At 37.9% G+C, this 21,366-nt stretch overlaps 1 protein-coding gene across 1 annotated transcript in view; it reads left to right on the top strand.

Annotated features, from left to right (window-relative positions):
- Positions 1-21,366, top strand: part of AMMECR1 (AMMECR nuclear protein 1) — a 98,052-nt gene that overhangs the window by 46,339 nt on the left and 30,347 nt on the right. The window contains 1 exon segment of the mRNA XM_062503020.1: positions 12,135-12,245. Coding sequence (XP_062359004.1) covers positions 12,135-12,245 — 111 coding nt within the window.

The raw sequence follows: 21,366 nt of genomic DNA, 5'->3' as shown, positions 1-21,366 counted from the left end.
TAGGAGTGGTTTGTTGAGGTGCTGTCTGAACTCTGTGCAAAACAATGTTCACTCATTCCTGGTTTGTAGTAAATATGCAGCAACTACTTGTGAGCATGGAATTGTTTTGTGTCTTAGAAGAATGGAAATAATGTTGTGACACAAAGCTTCCAGACTTTCAGTGCTTGGAGAATGCTTTTTCTCTGTCAAATTTCAAAACTGATTTTAAGCCTGTGTCATTCTGCTAGTGATAGAAGGGGAAACATATCAGTGCCTCAAAACTAATGTTTGCTGCATTCTTGCTAGTGACTTCTAAGGAAATAAAAATATAGGAGCTGGAGCTATTTTTACCTGGTTTCTTTAACACTGTTTTCTGGTCTTTTATGGGATAGAAGTTCTGGGGACCTTACACAGCTTTCTGAAACATCTTGCATGTGGTGTTCTTAAAACATGTGGGTTTGGATACATTCATGGAATTTTAGAAAAGTTTTCTGCTAAATCCTTTCAAAGCATTAACTGCAAAAATTATTATTGAAAGAAAAATACTTTCAGTGGAAATATTTTGTCTCAATTCCAGTCTGTACCTAGAGTGATCACAAATTATACCTGAGATCTTTGATGGTCCAGAAATTGCTTCAACTTTGACTTGCAAAATGTCCAGTTATGTTATTAGGCTATTTTGCGCCCTTTAATTTTTTTTTTTTTTGACATGACTATCTCTAATTCAGGACTACTTGGGTCCTTCTGGAGAGGAGGCTCCATAGTGTTGCTCTGGGTGGGTAAGTAGTGCCAGTCCTTGTTAACTTGAAGACTTGTTAGTTTGTTAATGGGTGCATGTGTTTGAGCTCATTTTTAGATAGGGGAGCTGCTTGTGGTGTGAAGTTGCTCACTTTCTTTGAAACTTGGGTGGGGAGGTGAATTTGGCTGGAACCTATCTACCTTGAAAAACTTGAATGTACCCAGAGTTTCTTGATAAGCATTTTCCTGGTGTTTCTATCAAGAGCTACCTCTGGGAGCATAAAATAGTGTAATGTCTTCTGGGGAATAAGAAAGGTGGAAATACCAGCTTTGCTTTGTGAACAGTTTTTGCTAACAGTGTTTCAATGTATAATCTGACGTTAGTTTGATTTGATTAAAGAAATATAATGGATGACTACTAATAAAGGTATCAAGGAAACAAAGTATATTTCTTCAGAACATTTAAAAATGTCCCATAGAAAGTCATAATCAGGTGATTGCAAATTCTGAAGTAATAATGTTAATAATTTGTAATGACACTGAATTGATTTATTAACTTCATAAAGTCTGATTTTTCTGCTCTGGTTCATAATTGTGCAATTGAGGAAAGGGAATTGCTTAACTAGGTCAGAGCATAAATGTGAAGAGTTCTATAATGTGTATATATTGTTATGTAATTTTATTAAATATTGCAAATTATGGTGCCTTAATAACCTAGAATGTAGTGACACTTGTTCTTGGGTACTTTTGACATTAGAGCAAGATTTTATTTGGAGTTACAGTCCTTAACCTCGATGTGTTTAATAAGCATGTGTACTGTCTTGAACAATTAAGCATTACTTTGATAAGAGAAGTTCCAAAGAACCTTAAAGTCTGCATTTCAAAATTCAAACCCTACTTTCTCATACCTTTTTTGCTAATATTTTGGGGGAACATGCTGAATGCTCTAGAACTTTTGAGCAAAATGAAGGCTCCAGAATTTGTGAAACAAATAGAGACTTATTTAGTTGGGGTTGAGGACTTTCTCCCTGAACTGTGATGGGCATGTGGAATGCAATAATTTGAGTATTATATTATTTCTTCCCCCCGTTTTTAAAAACTGGTTGCAAAGTGAGGTTTAAATATGAAAAAGGTGAAAGGAGAACAGAAATGGAAGAGGAAATGAAAGGAGTGGGGGAAGGGAAGGAATTCCTAAAACCTCATGGAATACAGAAAGGAGCACAATGAGCGAAAGGATGAATTTTGAAATGTAATGATTTCAGAGTATGATGGAGGTGGGAGTACATGCTTATTCTGTAATACCTTGCTTGTCACATCTCAAATTGTGTGAGGGTACTTATGCTCATCAGAGGACTGTTACATGTTTATGGCTTTGTTACAAAACAGTGTACAGTTCAGCAATTCCTGATCTAGTGCATAATAAGAGCCAGAATCATCTAGGCCAAGTGCAGAGCCATCCTATCTGCTCTCCCACATATGGCACTGCACTGCTCAGATAAATATGCGTGCCTGGAAATAGTCAAGGGATGTTTGTCTTCAAGCTGCATTGCTCTAGATTTGTGCTGAGAGACTTGCAGTGACCTTTAATGAAAAGATAATGTATGGCACAATAAGCCTTTTTAAAAAGCAAAGCTGATTATTTATTTTCTTTTAATTATTTGATGTTGAAATAGAGATACGGTTGGTTGGTTTTGAGGAGCAGGTTTCTGTGTGTTTACCTTGCTGGTGAGGATTTGGATAGAATTAGCGGAAGTTTACAAGATGGAAGGCTAAACCTGGCTAGTGAGAGGTAAATATGGAAGAACAAGGGATCATGGTGTGCATGATGACAGAAAGTTCTGTGATTAGACCCTGGTGAGGGGCCTCAGCGTCACAAGTGCTGTGTTGGAAAGAGGCTGTAACCCGTTGTTCTATTCTACATTGTTAGCTTTTATTATTTAAAACTAAGAGACATGTTCTACTCGACATTCAGAGGAGAGTGAAAAGCACTTCTCTTTCCTCACAGTTCCTTCACTTCTGTAGTTTTTTGAGAAGCACTGAATTTTCCATTTTATTCTTCCTTGCTTTTTGATTCCTCTTATGTACTTTAATCATCTCCTCCCCTCCCTGTTTTGTGTGGGTGCCACTGTTCTTCATCATTGCAAAGAGTATTTTCAATTTGAAATGACTAATGGCTTCCCTGTTGCATGGATGATTCTGACAAGAAATAGTAAACATAAAGGCTGTGCTAACGTTACTGTTGCTAAGATCAGCAGCCAAGAAGCTGGAATAACCTTGTGATAATGCATTGGCTAATACTTGGGTCATACTTGGAAAGCTTTCTTCACAGCTGTATGGGTTAGAAATATTTTTAAGGCTTGGTTTATATATTTTTTTTGTTTTATTTTAAAAAAACCCTTCTCAATTAAATAACATGGCCATATTTATATGTATCCCTTCTGGCCTAACTGTAGAGGATCTCTGTTGGATACTTATGTTAACTTATTTTAAATTCTTAAATTCTTGGAGATACAAATGGCATTAGTGACTAAAATACAGCCCTAGGCTTTGAGGCTCTAAAGCGACTCAATTCTAGATTACTTCAGTTAATGATTTAACATCTGTCCAGATATATAAACCTGATACCTGCTGATTGAGGTGTAAAACAGCTTGATGATCTTGGAGTTTGTGGTAGGCAAGAGCTGTGTTTGGAACATTGTTGAAGTGTTGTAATTTGAGGCAGTCTGAGTGATGAACTGGTGTGTCCTCTTGGTTAATGTGTGCACACTCAGCTGTGTGGCACATTAGTCCCTTGTACAAACACAGTTTATACCCAGTTGAAGTTATGATGTTGGGAATTCAGGGAAGATACAAGCATTCCATTTGAGAGCGCAATTCAAGTGTCTTACCTTAAAATGAGTCATATAGGCCTAAAGATTCATCAGTAATTCTGAGCAATGAAGTGAATAATTAATTCACCTGTAAGGAAGATGCCATCCTGATGAATTTCCAGGTGCATTTTAACCTGTAGGACTGCAGTCTTAAATTCCCTGACTTAAGTGACTGTACTGCCCTGAGAAATACTGCTATGGTGAATATCATGATTTTGAAGGTTGTTTCTTGAAAGTGTAGTCTGAGGAACTGTAGATAGTCAAACTTTTTTTAGCAATGGCTACACATAACCAACAAAACATAATATATACATATGCATACATTATGTATACAATATACATAACAATATTGTATACAGTATACATAATGTATACATACATTCTGTATACAATGCATGTAACAAAAGCTATACTTAACCAATGTGTGCGATTTCTGAGGCGCTCTGGATTTCATTACATGTAAATATTTATTTTAGCAAAGTGAACAACAAACTTAGGAACATATGTCATAGAATCTCAATTTGTATCATGAAGTTGAGGAATTGTCTTGTGAGAGTTAAAGGAAGAAGGTGCAAAATAATGGCTTTTAAAATTTGTTTTGTTGGTCATGTCTGAGCATTCAGCCTGAGCATACCTAAAATTTCTTGTCATCCTCTTATAAATTATTACTCCTACCCTCTCTTACCTGGAATGCTGCCCATATTGCCTGAACAGCTGATGCTGCAGCTGGAGGAGCAGACACATAGTCTGGCTGTATTTGTGAATTTATGTCCTTTTTTTGAAATACATTTTTAATGTGACCTTAGTTAAGGTGTTGTAGGTTTGCTTTAGAAAATGACCTACCAGGCAGCAGTCCTTTTATTTTTAGTCCTGATTATACTCTTGTTTAAACTAGATATTCTTAAAATAGTAGGTGCTTTCTGACCTTCCTTAAGATTAGCTGCTTAGATAAGCAGAACTTGCTAACAAATTCACACCTAGCAGCTTAGCTTTGAGGCTGATCTCTCTAGGACACGTGATCATTTCAGGAAAATCACTGAATGTACTAAGTGGTTTATGCCTAAAGAAATCAGTCTCTAAATGTCAATTTCTGGAATACAGTAGTTGGAAGAGTTGTTCATTTAGTCCTGAGAATGACTGAAAGATTATGCTGTACCCTCAAAGTAACTAATAACCTTTTCAGTAATTGTATAGTATATTAAATTCAAAAACTGGAGTTCTTTCTTCTGGCTTCTGAAGCTGGTAGGTTGTGATTGTCTTTGGATCACCATGCACTGGCAATAATGAACCTTCATTGATTAAATGTGTTGAAGGAGTAGTGCAATGCAGACTTTGTGAAGCTCATCATGTTTCCCCACATGGAAAAAGAATGTTATCATGTAATAATTTTCCATCTGTTTGGTGAAATCTATACTTGACATGCTCCAGTCTTCATGGGTTTTGCTGGATGAGGTCATTGTCTTAGAAAGTTGAGGTTTCTTACGTCTCTGTGATGTGATTGGATGCAGGGCAGGGGAGTGAGTTTGAGACCTTATTTGTAGCTAATTCATTTTTTGATTGTGTAAAACTAGTCAAGCAAACTGAGCTGTTAACAGCTAGTGTCAAAATTTGTGTTAAGTGGCACCGTTGTGAAAAAAACCCAACTTTTTATTTGCAACTAGCCTAAAAGACTCTTTCTATTGACTTTCAGAAAAGTAAAAATATAATATATGGGCTTCTCTAAATTTTCACTTGTGAGTTTTTTTTACTTGAGATGAAGAAACTAGTTTCTATTCTAGATTCAGAAAAAGTTAAAGAACACCTTGAGCCTCAATGAAGCTACTCAGTCTTCTTCCTTGAAGCAATAAACAATATATTTTTGATCCTTAAAATATGGTTAATATTATGTATCTCTCTCTTCTCAATTTTGCAATACTGCTACACAGAAGGAAACAGAAGTATGATATGAATGTGGGTTTTCCAGAATTTTTTTTACTATGGGATTTGTAAAGACAGTTCTCTCCTGCACTTTTACACACAGTTTCTTGTGTGAATTGTCCCTTTGTTTCTCTTATATTGCATCATGCAAAATCAGAAAAGGAGTCTGCAATGAACATCAGGAGGCTCTTTGATCTTTTTTCTTGTTAAAGGATGGAATCAAATATATTTACAGCATTCCTGGCCTGTTTTCGGAGGCCTTTGAGGATACGCTGGTGATGGTGGCTGTACATCCTTCAAGGTAGACAATCACAACATTCATGTTTCTTGCTGTTAGGACTTCCTTTAACTGAACATCTTACAGTGTGGGTTTCTTAGCATCTTCTGTTGCCAGATGTTTCCCTAAATCTCTGAGTTAAGTAGCTGGCAAACAATTTCCTTGTCTTTTTCTTTCTTAAATCATTTTATGAGGAAAGTGAGGGTTTTCCCTTTATACTCATTTATATTCATATGTTGCAAATTGATTGTCTTTGTGCCTCTTGTTGTGCTTTGCTGTTTTTCTGTCTGTCTTCTCCAATTTTTCCACGTAGGTGTATTGCTGTGATTAACAGTCCTTATGCACTTATGCATTCTTCCTTTGTGGAAGGAGCTTTGGGCTCCTGTGAGAAGCTGCTGGCTTCTTCCTCTGGTTGCTTCTGTCGGCTGCCAGAAAACTGCATGTATTCATTGTCTACATTGACCAAATTCTGTCTTTATAAATGTGGGTGGAAGGCTGTTACTGTTCTCTCTAATTCTCCTTTGGAGTCTTATAAACTCCTGTCTTGACTTTCTTTTGTCTTATAAGAATTTTTCTGGAATATATCTGGTGAGCTAAAATGTCCTTCACCCACATTGTACGCTTGTGTGATGGTGACTGGAAAGACACCAGATGTTTTTGTGGTTGTTAACCAGCTCCACCAGGTTTCCCCTTTCATCACAAACCAGCATACCTCAGAAGTCTGTGCAGGTGCCTATGATAAAGCTATGGGGGGGGGGGGTGGTGGCAAGGTTGTGTGCTGCCTCCTTCACTCTTGTGCTGTGTTCTCTTATACTGAGTAATGAGTTAGCTCTTGGAATTGTGACAGCTGGGAATGCCCCAGCCTGGAGCATGCCAGAGTTGAGTGCATGAGTTACAGGATGGAGGCTCCTCTCTGTGCTTCCAGACAGGGCTGGCACTGCACCTGTGAGGGGTCACAGCAGACTGTTCCAGTGGCAAACTTGAATTCCTTTTCCTCCAGATGCTTCTAATTGGAAGCAGTATTAGGTGAAGATTTAGTGTTGTTAGAAGGTGTAGCATGATCACAAATAAGACAGAGTAAGCTTTATGTAAGTAAGCTCTTTTTTTTTTTTTAATAAAAGAATATAGATCTTAACGTTTCTGGAACTGGGGAGCAGTAGCTTGTTCATTTGTGTGAAACAAAAAGGAAAATGCTGGCAGTGCCACTTTGCTTTTTCCGAGTGCTTCCTGGGCATGTGAGAGCTTGGAGATCCTCAGAGCTGAAGTGGAAGCACTCTGGTCTTACAAAGGGATGAGTGTGCAGCTTTTCATAGTGTCAGATCCTACAGCTCTGAGAGTCAAGTAACATGAGGGCTGTAGAGGCTTTCTTACCTTCTCTGATTATAAAAGGTTAAATAACTATAATTAAAATGTCTATCTAAATGTCATTTTACCTTCCAGTTCATCAAGTGTAATCCTTTTCACTTCAAAGTCCTCCAAGTCTTTTATTACTTGGAAGTCTTCAAATGAAACAAACATTTCTCACTCATCTTTTATAAAATTAAAGAAATATTCTTTGTCTGTTAACCCTTTCTTTCACCTATTCTCACCTTCCCCCCCCGCCTTTTTTTTTTTTCCATTATCCACAACAAGGAAGAGAAACTTTTCATTCTGGTCATACCAGGACAGGACCAATTTATTCATGATTCTTGCTTTATCTCCCACACCCAAACTTAAAGAACCCCTTCACTTTTTTTGGTGAGGCAGCTTGTATCCAGTGCTACAGTATATTAAAAGAAGATATTTTTAACAGTGCATTCTGCATGATGTCAGTGTAAATTATTGGCATGGTGACTCTTAACTGTGGTAGCTGATTACTAAAATAGCTTGCAGACTTCTGTTTTCAGTCAAAATATTTTCAGTAATGTATAGCAACAGGTGAGTAATTGGTTTAGGCGATTTTGGCTGTGAAACATTACCAATGCCCTAAGCTCACTTTTAAAGCATGATATATCAGAGACTATTCTGCTTCTTGCTTTCAGTGTTTAGGTAGGTTTATATATTGTGGCTGGCATAGGGATTGTAGCAGATCTCCAGGAGTTGTGATAGATTAATGCTCAGGTGAAGTGCAGGGCTGTCCTAGTTTTTTCATTAATGAGAAGGGTATAATGGTAGCTGGAGTGTGACACAGGCAGCACTGATTGGGTGACCCAAGCACCTGGGCTTCAGCCACACATTTTGTGGCTTGCCTTTAAGGTTGGTGTTCATGGTGTTGGAGGTATTTTAGAATCTGACAAGGAGACAGAGAGACTGTGTGTGTATGCCCCTTTTGGTGACTGCAGTTGTATATAAAGAAGTAATATCACTTCAAACTCACTGTGTTGCAGCAGTCTCTTTAATTCAGTTTTGCAGCTGAAAGGAAAAACCTGTACATGGTCAGCTGATTTTCATGGAGTAGTGCCTGACAACCTCTATAGCAAATATCTGAAACAGTTCCTGCTATTTAGATTAGAGCTGGGCAACACTTTTTGATAAATAGCAAGTTACTCAATATCTGGATGGTGAGTTTATAGTCTTCAGGTTGCTTGTGAATTTGCTGTGGCACCTGTAAATAGTTTTTGATATAAATACGTTTTCAGTGTCTGGCTCTCGAACAAATCAAAATGTAGACCCTTAGGAAAGAAGAATGATTGTCATGTTTACAGGGGCTTCAGAGGATCTGGATTTGGTCTCTTCTTCTGTTCCTTTGTGCTTTGAAGCATCTTCCACCATCTTTCAGCTACTGACACTTGGCGGTGCGTTGCAGAACTCCTGTTAACACTGTCAGCAGCATATGTTAGAGGTTTCTGGCATCACAAAGAGAAGCTGAACAAGTAAATTTCCAAGTCCGGTGGTTCAGCATAGCTCGCTCCCAAGCTTGAAGCTCTTTTGCTTTTATGCTTCATCCTAAACTGAGTAAGAGAACTGTTTGAAGGTGATTATTAGAGCACATCCCCGGGAAGTGCGAAGTCTGGTTTTGTAAATGTTTCTTTTAAAATTAGCAAACAACATCTGTAGCTTTCTGACTACATCAAGAGGGAACCAGACAGAAAGGTGAGAGTACTCCACCCAGTATGCTCTGATTTTTGTGGGATATGTGGCTTCAAGCTTCCTTAGGCAAAAAGAAGACTGATCTCCAGGATGCCATGCATATCCTTGCTGTACATCATTGGATAACAAGGAATCCAAGTATCTGCCATCTTTCCTGCTTCTTACTAAAGATTTTTAAGTCTAACAATGTGTTACTCCAAAAAACCCTTGTTTTTATTTTAAGGAAAAACAGATAACAGATGAAACTTTTTTTATAAGTTGAAAAAAAATGAACCAATTTACTTAGCTTTTTTTCAAGTTTAAAAATGAACAAATTTACTTAGCTGCTTTTGACATCAATATCTGTGGAGTTTGTGACTTTAGCTTTAAATTTGCAGTTATGTCAGATAGCAAGTTTATTTTGGAACCCAAGAAAAGAATTGAAGGCTTGAGGAAGATAGGCTGGCAGCTGAAGCCAAGGATGCCAATAGAAAGCGCAAATAACATCACTAGAAAGAAAAATACTCTTTTCTCTCCATAACTTGTCTAGCTTCTCTGAGCAGAGTTTCTATGGTCTTTGTTTAGTGTAAGATTAAACTCATATTATGTTCATATTATGCTGTAAGAGTTAGTACTAAAAGTAGCAGTCAGCCTTCCTAGTTCAGAGATAAAATCATCAATTCCATCCAGGTGCAAGACCCTCCTCTGTAATTCTGTCTGTGGTTCTAAGTATAGATGTTCAAGAAGGCAAATTTAAATTGGAAAAAAAAAGAGAAGAGATGTCATGGTCAGAATGGAAAGGTCCCCTTTGAGAGGAAACTGAATGAGCACATCCCACTCAGCAAAATGAAGTCTGAAGAGGCATGTGAATTATTTCTATAAATACTTCAGGGAGTAATAACCAGGAAGGGAAAGAACTCTTTAAACTAAAGGACAATGTTGGCACAAGAACAGCTAGATAGAAGCTGGCTCCAAAAACATTTTGGCAGGAAATTGGAATGTTTCCAGAGGTTCTGAACTTCAGCAAGGTTTTGACACAACATTAAAATTTTTCATTTTGGGGATTTTGTATCCATTATTTCTACTTCTGATGGTAGAACGTAGATAATTTATGAGCAGAATTATATACTTAGTCCTTACAATAGCAGGAGCCCTGAAGGTCTCTTTCAGCCTTATTTCTTGAATTTTAGGAGCTAGAATCCTCTTGGGTCAGTGACTGTTTTGAACCTGTGGTCCGTATTGCACTTTGAAGACATCTGTGATGGTAATTGAGTAATTCTGTTCAGTAGGCTTAGATTTCCTGTGTAGACATCCTCATACCTTTAGTGGTTCCTGGGGAGCTATGCAGAAGGTGAAAGATTGCAAAAACATCTTTAGTCAGACTATGTGTTATATGCTAATAATGGCTACCAGTAGTGGTTCATTTATTCAACTCAGTCTGAACAGCATGTTCATACTCCTGTTACCAGTTGTACAAAAATATATGTATGTAACTTTTACATTTTGTCTTGGTGTTCACTGACAAGGACCTTCAAAAGGTATGCATATGTTTCAGTATTACTTGACATTCAGCAGAGTTCTCTGGTCCTCCCTTGTCCTTTTAAAGTAGTAGTAATGATGCATCTTCGAAGGAATTCAGATTTTTTTCAGGAAAGTACATATGTATATACTTCCCTGAATTACAGCCCTCCACTGTTACAGCTAATAAATCTCATAATCCAAAGATAAAGGGCAAGAGAATAATCCTAAAGTCCATTTTGAGTCTTACTCATGCTTATTTCTGTTCAAGGGGAGAGTCTGATTTCAGTGCCATTGCAATTTAATAATTTCGTTAGTACCATTAAAGTTTACTGGGATACCTTTCTTAAAAATGTAGTAAAATGCCACTTGCTGATCTGAATGGAAAATAGTGCAATAGCCCACATTTCATTAAAAGTTTGGTAATGGGTCCTTCTGGCTTTATGCTTTTCACTACTTACTAAACTTTTTAAAAGGGTGGGGGGTGGCAGTAAAAAAAGAAATTAAATACAAAAGAAAACTATGACTTCAACTTCCTCTTGTATTCATCATCATTGAAAGAAGGGAACTTGTCCAGCTTAATCAAGTAAAGAGGAAGTTGCTGTACCAGCAGGTGATGGGTAACATGTTTTAGCAAGTTAGGAGAGGACTGAATGCTGCTATGTTAGCACTGCAGACTGAGGCATATCCTTTTCTGCCATCACAGGACAGCTATCTTGTGCCACACCAGATAAAGTGAGTGGTGTGGAAGAAGAAGGATACAAGCTATTCTTGAGAGTCCCAAAGTGTGCCCGTCCCTATGTATGGTACCCCCGGTACAGTTACACCCATCTCTGCTACACTGTGCAGTTGTGCAGTGACTGAACAGTATGTTCATACTGAACATACTTGTGTAATACAATGCACTCTTCTCTATGGAATGGACTTGGTCACTTTTCTGGAAAAAGACTAAATGTTACATGCATTTCTTCTCAAAACATCCCTGTTGGTCTCAGTATTAGAAATCTTTGTTAGGATTGGTATCCAGATGCCATGTGCAGACCCTTAATAAATTAAAGTTAGTATAGTTTTCTCTTGCTTGTGTATTAATGCAGTTCACGAGAACTGCAAGGAAAGGTTTGGTTCCCAAGAGCTGTATGGTTCTTCTCTTTCTGTTTTAGTCTATGAATTGGTTTGTTATTAGTATTTCTTTGTAACTGTCATGGTCATGTGTTCAACTTAGAGATTTTGCTCTACTTCTGGTTATTTTTGATGTTTTTAAATGCTAACTTGGGATTCATGGAGAAAATATCCTTTCCTCTGTTAGCTCTTCAAGTTTAGAGGGCATTCCTAAATTTTCTTGTCTTCCAAGGATTTCTGTTTGTAGCCAGCAGTATTAGCGACCAAAGTATTTGTGTTGAGGAGGGGATGGCTAGTATGACAGGGGTATTTTTCCCTTCCATAAAGGTTCCTTACATACAGATCTCTAAGGTGAGGCTTTTCCCATTTACAGGAGAAGTTAATGGGTAATGGTAAGGGACACTGAGCATATCGGATCTGTTACCACGCATTTTCGTTCTGTCCCTAAACTATTCCAGTAATCTTACTTTTTATTATATCACACAAACAGCGTTTCTAGAACAGTGGAGTGCGTTGCAAAGGACATTTCTCACAGCTATGGCCTGTTCAGATAGAGTTATTTTAGACATTTGCCCCTTGTTGCCTGAAATGGAAGGGCCCTGTTGCTGTAATTTCACACCGTCAAAATTGCTCGTGTGATCACGTGTGTCTTTTCCTCCCTAACACAGCCCACTGTTTGTAACGTGGAAGATCGGTCGAGATAAACGATTGCGTGGATGCATAGGTACTTTTTCTGCCATGAACCTGCATTCAGGACTCAGGGAGTACACACTTACTAGGTAAGAATTTGTTTTCTGTAGCCTTGACTTACATATTTAACTAGTCTGTTGAGGAGTTCATAGGTGTGCTTTGGTTTGTTTTGGGTTTTTTGGCTGTGTCACTGTACGGGTCAATGAAAATCTGTCTGCTTTTGATGCTAAGAGTATTGCCTGGATATTTGACTACTGATATCACGAGGCCATGCTTGCAGTTAAAAACCATAAGTTGAGCCTATTCTTATTTTATTGGTCTGTAAACTACTCTCCAGTAGCTTATTGTAACTGATTATTAGTATTTTTCCAGTGTTCAGACAAATTTTAGCCTTAGTAGTTAATCTCAGGCCAGAAGACCAGAAAGTCAGATTTGGGGATTATCCTATTCACACTTCTAAAACAGCAGGTATTCTCACCTCTTCTCCATCAGGTGCTTCCAATCAGCTGCAGTTAATTTAATGCTACAAATTTCCATTACATGTTACTCTTCAGATACATCTCAGCCCCTGAGTGGGAAGCTTCTGGATGAGGGAGGTAAGTGATGATAATCCTTCACTCCCTGGTGGCATTATCTTCATGTTTCAATCTACACCTAAATTCATTCACCTTAATATTGTTCATTTCCTTTGCATAGAGTGAAAACTAATAAGTTTATCACTAGAGCTAGTAGCAAGCTTCTACTTGTTTTTCTAAGAGTTTTCTTAAGTTTATTCTCTACAGAATCAATGGAATTTTGTTCTTCTCAGTTACAGTAGACTTTATTGTGCTTTAAAATAGAAGCTGCATTCTGGCATGTGTAGACCTCTAAAATTGTCATCACTTAAAATAATTAGTGCTTCCAGATCACTTTGGATTTGAGGCTTTTGTTCATTACAGGATCTTTCTCTTTGCTGTTAAAATGCCTTGTCCATCCTGGCATTAAATAATATTAGAATGGCAGATGTTCTTTTTGACATGTCTCCCTAGTTAATTGCAACCTGAAGTTCATTTCATGCTTCTCTGCTGAGCTTAAACAAGATAACTGCTCATCTCCTAGAGCCCTTACAAGCTTCTGAAAGACCTAGTTACCTTTATTGTGTTCAATTTATTTATTATGCACTCTGGAATGTTTCTCTGTGTGTCCTTTAAAACCTCAGCATTCAAAATGATCAGTGATAATAACCTTTTAATAAAATTCAAAATGATTTCTTTGAGGGTTAAAAGGCTTAAAATCTTAACCATTAGTGAGCCAGACTGAATGAAAAACAACTTTCCCCCTGTACTGGAGAGTGTTTCATTTAGGTGTATGCTTTACAGTGCATGATCAAGAACAATGAGCTTGTACAGAAAGTTTCCCCCTGAGGCTAGGAATAAGGCTCAAAAAAAAAATAGTTTTTGTTTCTCATAGATTTTTTCATTCTCACAAATCAGGCAGGACTGTACTCTTAAATATGTTTGAAACTGGTTATATGATTCCAGTCACTGCATTCTAACTCTGAAAGCAGAAGTCAAAATACATGAAAAGTGAAGAAAATTAAAGGGAGCTGAAATAACTTCATTGCAGTATTTACAGAATGGCTACATGCTGTGGAAGTTTGTACTAGGCTATTCAGAGGATAGATCAGTAATTTCCAAAATGAGGAAAATGGAACTATGTACCAGCCTATTTTTTTTTTTTTAAATCTTCATAAGCACATAAGTTGCTCTGAAATAAAATACAACATTTAGTGCATATTGGATTTTGTTACCTTTTATGGTAAGTCTTTTTTTATGCTTATGGTACCTAAAATGTTTCCAGGTTGCCTTTTTTTTTTCCTTTTTTGCTAAGTAACAACCAAATTTCAAGTATGATCACTGAAATATGGAGTTCATATCAGAATGTACAAAAAAGGTGTTCCCTTCTACCAGTCATTATATAAAAAATGAGAGAGAGGGTTACGTGTGATCAGTTTTTTTCTTGAGGTCAGTCTTTTCAACTATGGGGCTTCTAGAGGAGAGCATTTGAGGAATAAAAGAAGCACTGTTGACATGTCCATGGGCTTTTAGACCTTGGAGCTCAATGAGCCTCCCTAGGAAGGATTAGAAACTAGGACATAATAGGTTGTTCCAGCAGTATATGGGTAACAGGCTGCTGCAGAAGACATGACAATTCCTAAAAGGGAAAAACTTATTCAGGGAAGGCTGAAATATTAATCAACAAAGTAGGTAGAACTTTCACTACTGCTGAAAGTGAAACTTGATCAAAACTTCCAGTTGATGACACAGTCATGTGACTGCTGACTTTTTTTTTTCCTCTGACACTGGAAGGCACTTTGCTTCAGTTATTTTGAAGATGTGGTGTGGATAAGCAGAACCAGCTCTCATTCATTCTTACTCTTCTCAGCACCTTCTGTGGAATTGTGGTCCAGGTTTCAGTCAGTAGAATGGTACTAAAGAACAGCTGTTTTTGAATACCCTGGTGGTTAGCAGTCAAGATATCCACAATTCCCTTCACACATAATTTTATTGCAAATATGCTGAATAGTCCTTAGGATCACAGTATATTTCATAAATCTACATAAATTTCATTATTTCTAGTGGTGATCTCTGTATATCGTATCCAGTGTGTAGCATACACATCTCTATCTGCATATGTTAGTATAGTTCCTTTGATGCAGCATAATGATAGTTCATCTAGGAATCTGGAATGAACAATTTTTTTGTTGGGACACCCCCACTCTACACTTTTTCAGGTCTGTAAGCAGAAATGGTGATGATCAGTGACCATTTTGAGTTCTGTAGGTTGTTGTGCTGATATTGCCAGTATGTTCTAAACAGGAAAGTTATGTGGAATGATTCATCATTAATTGGATGCATCTGCCTAAGTTCTGAGGAGGGATGAGAATACCCATAGTTAAAAAAGCTATTACTGCATTCCTTACAAAATCTACATGTTAAATTAATTTTTCTGTGCAGTTACATCAGTGAAACCCAGGGGAAAGGATGTGTATTATTAAAATCTTCTGCAGAACTTTATGGAGAGAGAGGTTCGGACTTGGTGATTTCTGTTTCATTTTACTGGGAGGTAAACCATGTCCAAATGTCCTACAGTGTTGAATATTGCATTTTAGAATGAAGAAATTTCACCGTGGGGAAAATAGTCCTCTCGATTGAATGTGTTAAATTGACTATTCCATCTGAATGCATAAAAATAAACCAATTCAGATTATGAAAAATACCTCATGTTTTACAGCTCCTTCAAGAAAATACTCTGAACTTGGAAGCAGGTTACCACAGAATTTCATAACAGGTTGATAAATTACTTTTTCATGTATTTTGTACAGTAGTAAGACTTCAGTTTTGGCGCTGAAGTTTTAAACTGCTTTTTCACATTTGAGATACTGAACAAAATGATTTTAGTTCTTTATTTCAGTTTTAATTTTTAACTGTTTCATGAAATTTGAAGTAATATTTTATGCCTATTGGATGTAAAAGTAGAGGTGTATAGAGTTTTAACTGTGTTGGTTTACCCCATCAGGATTAGAATATGTATCTCGGGAGGGAGCTAGTAGAGAACAGGGAGGCAAAGGGAGATGTTACATGGCAGTCTGCTGTCCCAGTGGAAAGTCAAAAGAAAAACTGGTGGACTCCAAGGCTTAACTGTATTAACCTAATGGCTGAAAACTGGGTTTAACCCACCTTTCTTTCGCTGGCATAGACCTGTCTCTACTGACTGTATGACGTAATCAGTCTTTGTTGTGTGTTCTACTTACCACTCCACCTAAGAGAAGTAGGACTGCTGTCAGACACTTAACCTAGATATGGCTGATCAAGAAAAGAAAACCAAGAGAAGCTTGGGATGAGAAGCACAAGATAGAAGGAAATGAAACCTTTCATTTCCATACTTTCTCATAACTGAATTTGGGTATACATTCCATATGAGGATTTGGCTACTGCTGGCATCAAGTACTGCTCTGTCCTTGTCAGCAGTTTCAGGAGTCTTAGTCCTTGTTGCAATACAGCCTGCTCTCTCTGTCAAAAACACTAACCCTTTCTTCCTGTTCCAAAGTTTAGTGTCTAACTGTAAGACAGTATGGCAAGCTAATTTAAGGGGTAAAATTGAAAAATATTTAATGATTGATCACATTAAAATTGATGCTGGCCTTATTTGATAAAGACTTTTGACTTTTTGACAAGTGTTTGTACAGACAGGACAAACTCCTTCATTGCTTAGTTCAGTTTACTACTCTAACCTTGTAGTCAGTCCAGCAGGTCAGTGCTAACTTCCCAAAACCTTTACCACCAAGCAGTGTTGCTATGAGTGTTGGTAGTCATTACCATTGATCCAGGGCAAATCATACTCATTCATCTGACTGCAATTTTCTCACCTGCAGAGTTGGGGGAATTACATGTTCTTGACAGTTGTTGTGGCCTTCACTTTTGGCAGAAGTCATAGGTTGAATTTGTGCAAAAAATATTTCATGTAATGTTTCAGAGCACCCTTTTGCTTCTGTGTTGCCCACTGATAATACTTTGCAGGCTGTCATGCTTTTGGCTTTGATTTATAGTAGACCACTGCTGCAAGTTGGCTTTTAAAAATTCTGTTAATACACTGTCTGATGGCCATCAGTGGCAAAACGCCTGATAGTGAGATGAAGCTTACATCATCACACTTGAAATTAAACTCTGCAGAGAGCAGTGTAGGTTCATGATAGCCTGAACTCACCAGGGTTATGCTGTTCTATGTTTAATACTGTTTTTAAAGATGGAAAGCTTCCTTTCCATTTGTATATGTCTGTGAAAAGCAGGTGCTTGCTGCTCGCCTCTGAGTCCTCGCCTTATTCAAGTAGAGGGTGCAAATCTCCAAGTGAGAAGAGGCAGTTGGGGCCATATGTGCTAACATGGTTCTGTGTCCAGTTGAGTGGACAGACAACAACTGTGTACCACAGAGCATGTGAGAGGCCAGTGGCAATAACCCTCTGGAATGTATAACTCCTACCTTCCACTTAACAGCAGGTTGCAGTAATGAAGGGTAAAATTTTTAGGGGGTGGTTCAACCTATAAAATCCACTAAGTTTTAAGAATAAAAATGCCCTATGTGCTGTCCAAGGTTGTTGAATCAATGAGACTACAGGCAGCTGGGACTCATCTTTCACATTGAATCATAGAATTGTTTACATTGGAAAACAGCTTTAAGGTCATCAAGTCCAACCATTAACTCAGCACTCCAACAAGTCCACCACTCCAACATATCTCCAAGTGCCACATCTGTATGGCTTCTAAATCCCTCTGGGGCTGGGTACTCTGCCACTTGCTTGGGCAGCCTGTTTCAATGCTTTGGTGAAAAAATATTTCCTAATAGCCAATCTAAATAATGCCTGGTGCAACTTGAGGCAGTTTTTTCTTGTCCTATCAGTTGCTGTTTGGGAGAAGAGGCTGACCCCACCTGGCTATGGCCTCCTTACAGGTAGAGAGCAGTAGGTCTCTCCTGAGCCTCTTCTTCTCCAGGCTAAACATCTCCAGTGTAAGCAACTCTGTTACACCATCATATTCCCTTACTGAGTTACAAGGTTCTGTAGGAGTGATTTCAGAGCACCCTACATTCCTGGGGAGGTAGGAAGTGGGGTGCCAAACTGACACTTTGGAGGGTGTACTGAGTGCTTTTCGCTCAGACCAGGGTGGGAGCTCCCTGGCCTAAGGAGAGTTCAAGGATGTTGCAGGACTGCTGTTCTGCTCTACCCCCCCTGGGTTGGTAGTTGATAATGTTGCCATGAAATGGGCATCACCCAGTGCCCAGTGTAAGGCAGGTGCTCACCTGCTAGGCAGCAGCAGAGAGAGGGGTTTATTCTCACCACTTTGTAGCAATTTCATATCACTGAAACTCCTTAGCAAAAGAAAGAAATGTCTGAGCCAGAGCTGTGTTTGAAAGAAATTTGGAAATACGCAAGTACTGAACACATTTATTATATACATGTGTATATTTGTATATAGCTTATAATATAGAGCCCATATGTGTTCTGAGTCACAACTGGGCTGAAGTATATTAAGGCAGTTCAGCATTCAACTTTACTTTACAATTTAGAAGATGTATATAGAGATGTATATATTTATGATGCTGTTGCCCTCCAGGGGTACTAATAATACTGTATCTTAGAATTCCTTTTTGTTTTCAAAAATGCCTTTGTTAACATATAAAATTAAGGTATTAGCACTGTGATTTTAAGTATTTACTGATGACCTCTATTGAAACTGAGGCAAACTTACTTTAACATATAGACATTTTGTACTGGCTCATGGTTTTGGCTGCCATATCATCAGTATATTGATGAGACTTTATTGAAACTTGGAGCTGTTCGTATTTCTAAATTTTATCCAAGTCAGTGAAAGCTAGTTGCTTTGACTCTGCTTGTAGACACTGACTTTACAAATAACAAACAATTTAATTTGGGTAAGTCCTAAGGTCTGTTCTAGTGGAATATGTGTTCATTAGTAAAATGGTTTGTGGTGTAAGCCCACAATAACAGAAAGTCCAAATGAAATATATAAATCTGAATTTATTGAGCCTGGCTTAGTTACTCTGTGTGAGTCAGTTCAGTAAATAGAACTGTAATGATTTTGTGCACACAGTGCCAGGTCGTTACTTCAGGGAACTGTTGCTTAACAGAGCTGTTTGCTGCCTTCTCTCAAAGGGCAAAGCTAAATACTTGCTCGTTAAGTGAAAAAAAAACAAACAAAAAAAACCCCAAAAAACCACAAATTTTTGTTTTAATGATGGGTTAAATGTTGCTTCTTATTTTGCTAGGAAGAAAATTTTGTTAGAAGAGAGGAGCACACCCTAGGAAATACATGTTTATCAAAAAAACCCTGGTTTTGTAATTGTTATTCTGTTATTCCTGAGAAAAACCTTGCTAGACCCTTGGACCTAATGGTAGATGAGAGTCTGTTTCCTTAGCAACACTTCTTGAAAGAAAGCAAAAGAAAATGTCACTAATGGAAGGACAGTCCTTAGATTATTATCTTTATGAAAGGAGGAGAGCATAATGATGCTCTCCCAAAGCCTTTTCAATAGATCCAGGGTTGTCAAATATTGAGAACCATTTTACTGTTCTGCAGGGAAAACTGAATTATAGAATATGAATTTGCACAGGAGAGTGCATTACTGTGTTCTGTAGAGTAAACTTACTCTGGGAGTTGACTGTTCATGAAAGGTACCTAAAAATCAGGGAAAAATAAATTTTATAATTAAAAACTACTACAAAATTGCTGTGTGTGTAGAATGGCTCAATAAAGTTTAAAGGAGATTTTACTGAGACTTAAACTTACTGTCATACGTTTAAGGTCTCAGCAGTAGAATTTAGTGTGACTAAGGAAATGGGCATATTTGAAATACTTATTTCATCATCTTATTTAAAAGACATGCATTAAAAATTGGGAGTTTCAAAAATGTCCTTATAAAATGCATGCTTAGAAATAAAGACATGTTCAAACAAGATAACTTTCATTAGTTGATGTAACTTGTGGTGTTTGGAATAAATCAGATGTTGCTGAAATTTGATTGAACTCATGCTATGCAGCAGTTACTCAGACTTTCCAGATGGGTTTCAGGGAGGAGCCATGTCCTTTGTGACTCCAGTCTTTCCCATGATGATCTTGCATTTCATCTTCTTCCCACACAGTCTCCTATTATGTGAACAAAATGATGCATGTAAGTTCAAAGACAGAATTGTAGCTGAGTTGAAACACTAGTTTGGTTCTAAGTCAGATATTTATTTGTCTTTGGATATTACTTGACTGAAGTGTTTGGGAGGGGGGGTGGAGGTAGGGGAACTGGCCACTTTGGCTTTCCTAGAAAAGCTCTCTATTTCCATAACTTACTTTTCCTTTACTAGTACAGGTTACTAGTGTTGGTACTTCGATGGGTTTTAGTCAACTTTTTAATCTCTTTATATGACAGTCTTAAGGGGAACATCATCAAAACATTGCCTAAAAATATTTTACAATGACATTTGCTTTCTTTTGAGACTCTTGGTGACTTACTGATTTCTGAAGTGCTACAAAGATGTGCTGGGCTATGGGCCAGGGCTGCAGAATAGAACATAGGGCTGTGCTCAGAGCAGAGGGAGGGGAGGCATAGGGGAAGTGTGTCTCAGAGCGCTTATGAAGTAAAAAAAAAGAATTTGTCTATTTGGAAACAGGACAGAATGGAGAAAGTTAACATAGAAGTTACCTGCTTCTGAGTGATAGTTTTTCTCTCCAGCTGTTCTCAGTTTAGCAGTAGGTGTTAATTTTTAATATAGAGCAAAGGATGTTTTCCAGAACTTTCTTGTGAGTAAAACATCCCACTACACAGATTGGCCAGTGCTAATATGTACTAAATATGAGACACCCTAAGTAAGACTCTGGGAAATGAGGTGCAGCTGTGGTATATTAGACACCTTGCCCAGTAGAAGTACACTTTGGCTCAAGAAACTGATTTTTACTGAAATCTGATGTTTTAATACCAGTTAGCAAAGATTAGGCAAGGTCACGGGAAAAATAATTGTCTCTTGCTTACAAGGTGTTAAAAGCTTTAAACTGTGGAGCTTTGTGTGGGAGGCACTGTGGGAAAGGAGTCTCAAAGTTTTCAGTCTGTCAGCACCTCCTCCATTTAGGTGTTTTCTGATGCTTCCTTTTAAGACTATAAAGAAGAAATAGCACAGACAGTGTGGGGAACTGGGCTCCAAAAGCCCTTGTTATCTGTGTTCGCTTTAATGTAAAGGTGTTGAAGCTTTTGAAATTGTTTTTTTTTTACCATTTTCCGTAGATCAGGATAGTGAGAGTTACAATCTTCTTGTAAACTGTAGCAGTTTTTTCTGGAATTTTTAAATAGTACTGAGAGAGAACCTGTTTCTAGAATTCATTCCTGTTGACATCAGGGAGGGAGAAGTTATGTCCTTTACAAGAGCTATGCGGTTAAGATGGTGGAAAAGATCTTGGAAGAAGAAATAGTCTACCTGCTGCTGGAGCACAAGCAGCCATATAAATGCTGAAGAATGTCTGAAGACATCTGAAGTTAAGCATACTTCTGAGTTAGTCCTAAAGTCTTACAGGCCCAATCACTCTGCACTATTTCAGCTCATATCATGTGTGTATTTGTGAGCAAGTGACCTGGAGTGGGGAGGGAGAAACAACACACAGGAAAGTCTTGAAA

The sequence above is a fragment of the Cinclus cinclus genome, chromosome 15, assembly GCF_963662255.1.
Source record: "Cinclus cinclus chromosome 15, bCinCin1.1, whole genome shotgun sequence".
In the NCBI taxonomy this organism is placed as follows: domain Eukaryota; kingdom Metazoa; phylum Chordata; class Aves; order Passeriformes; family Cinclidae; genus Cinclus; species Cinclus cinclus.
This window is presented reverse-complemented; position numbering and strand designations above follow the sequence as displayed.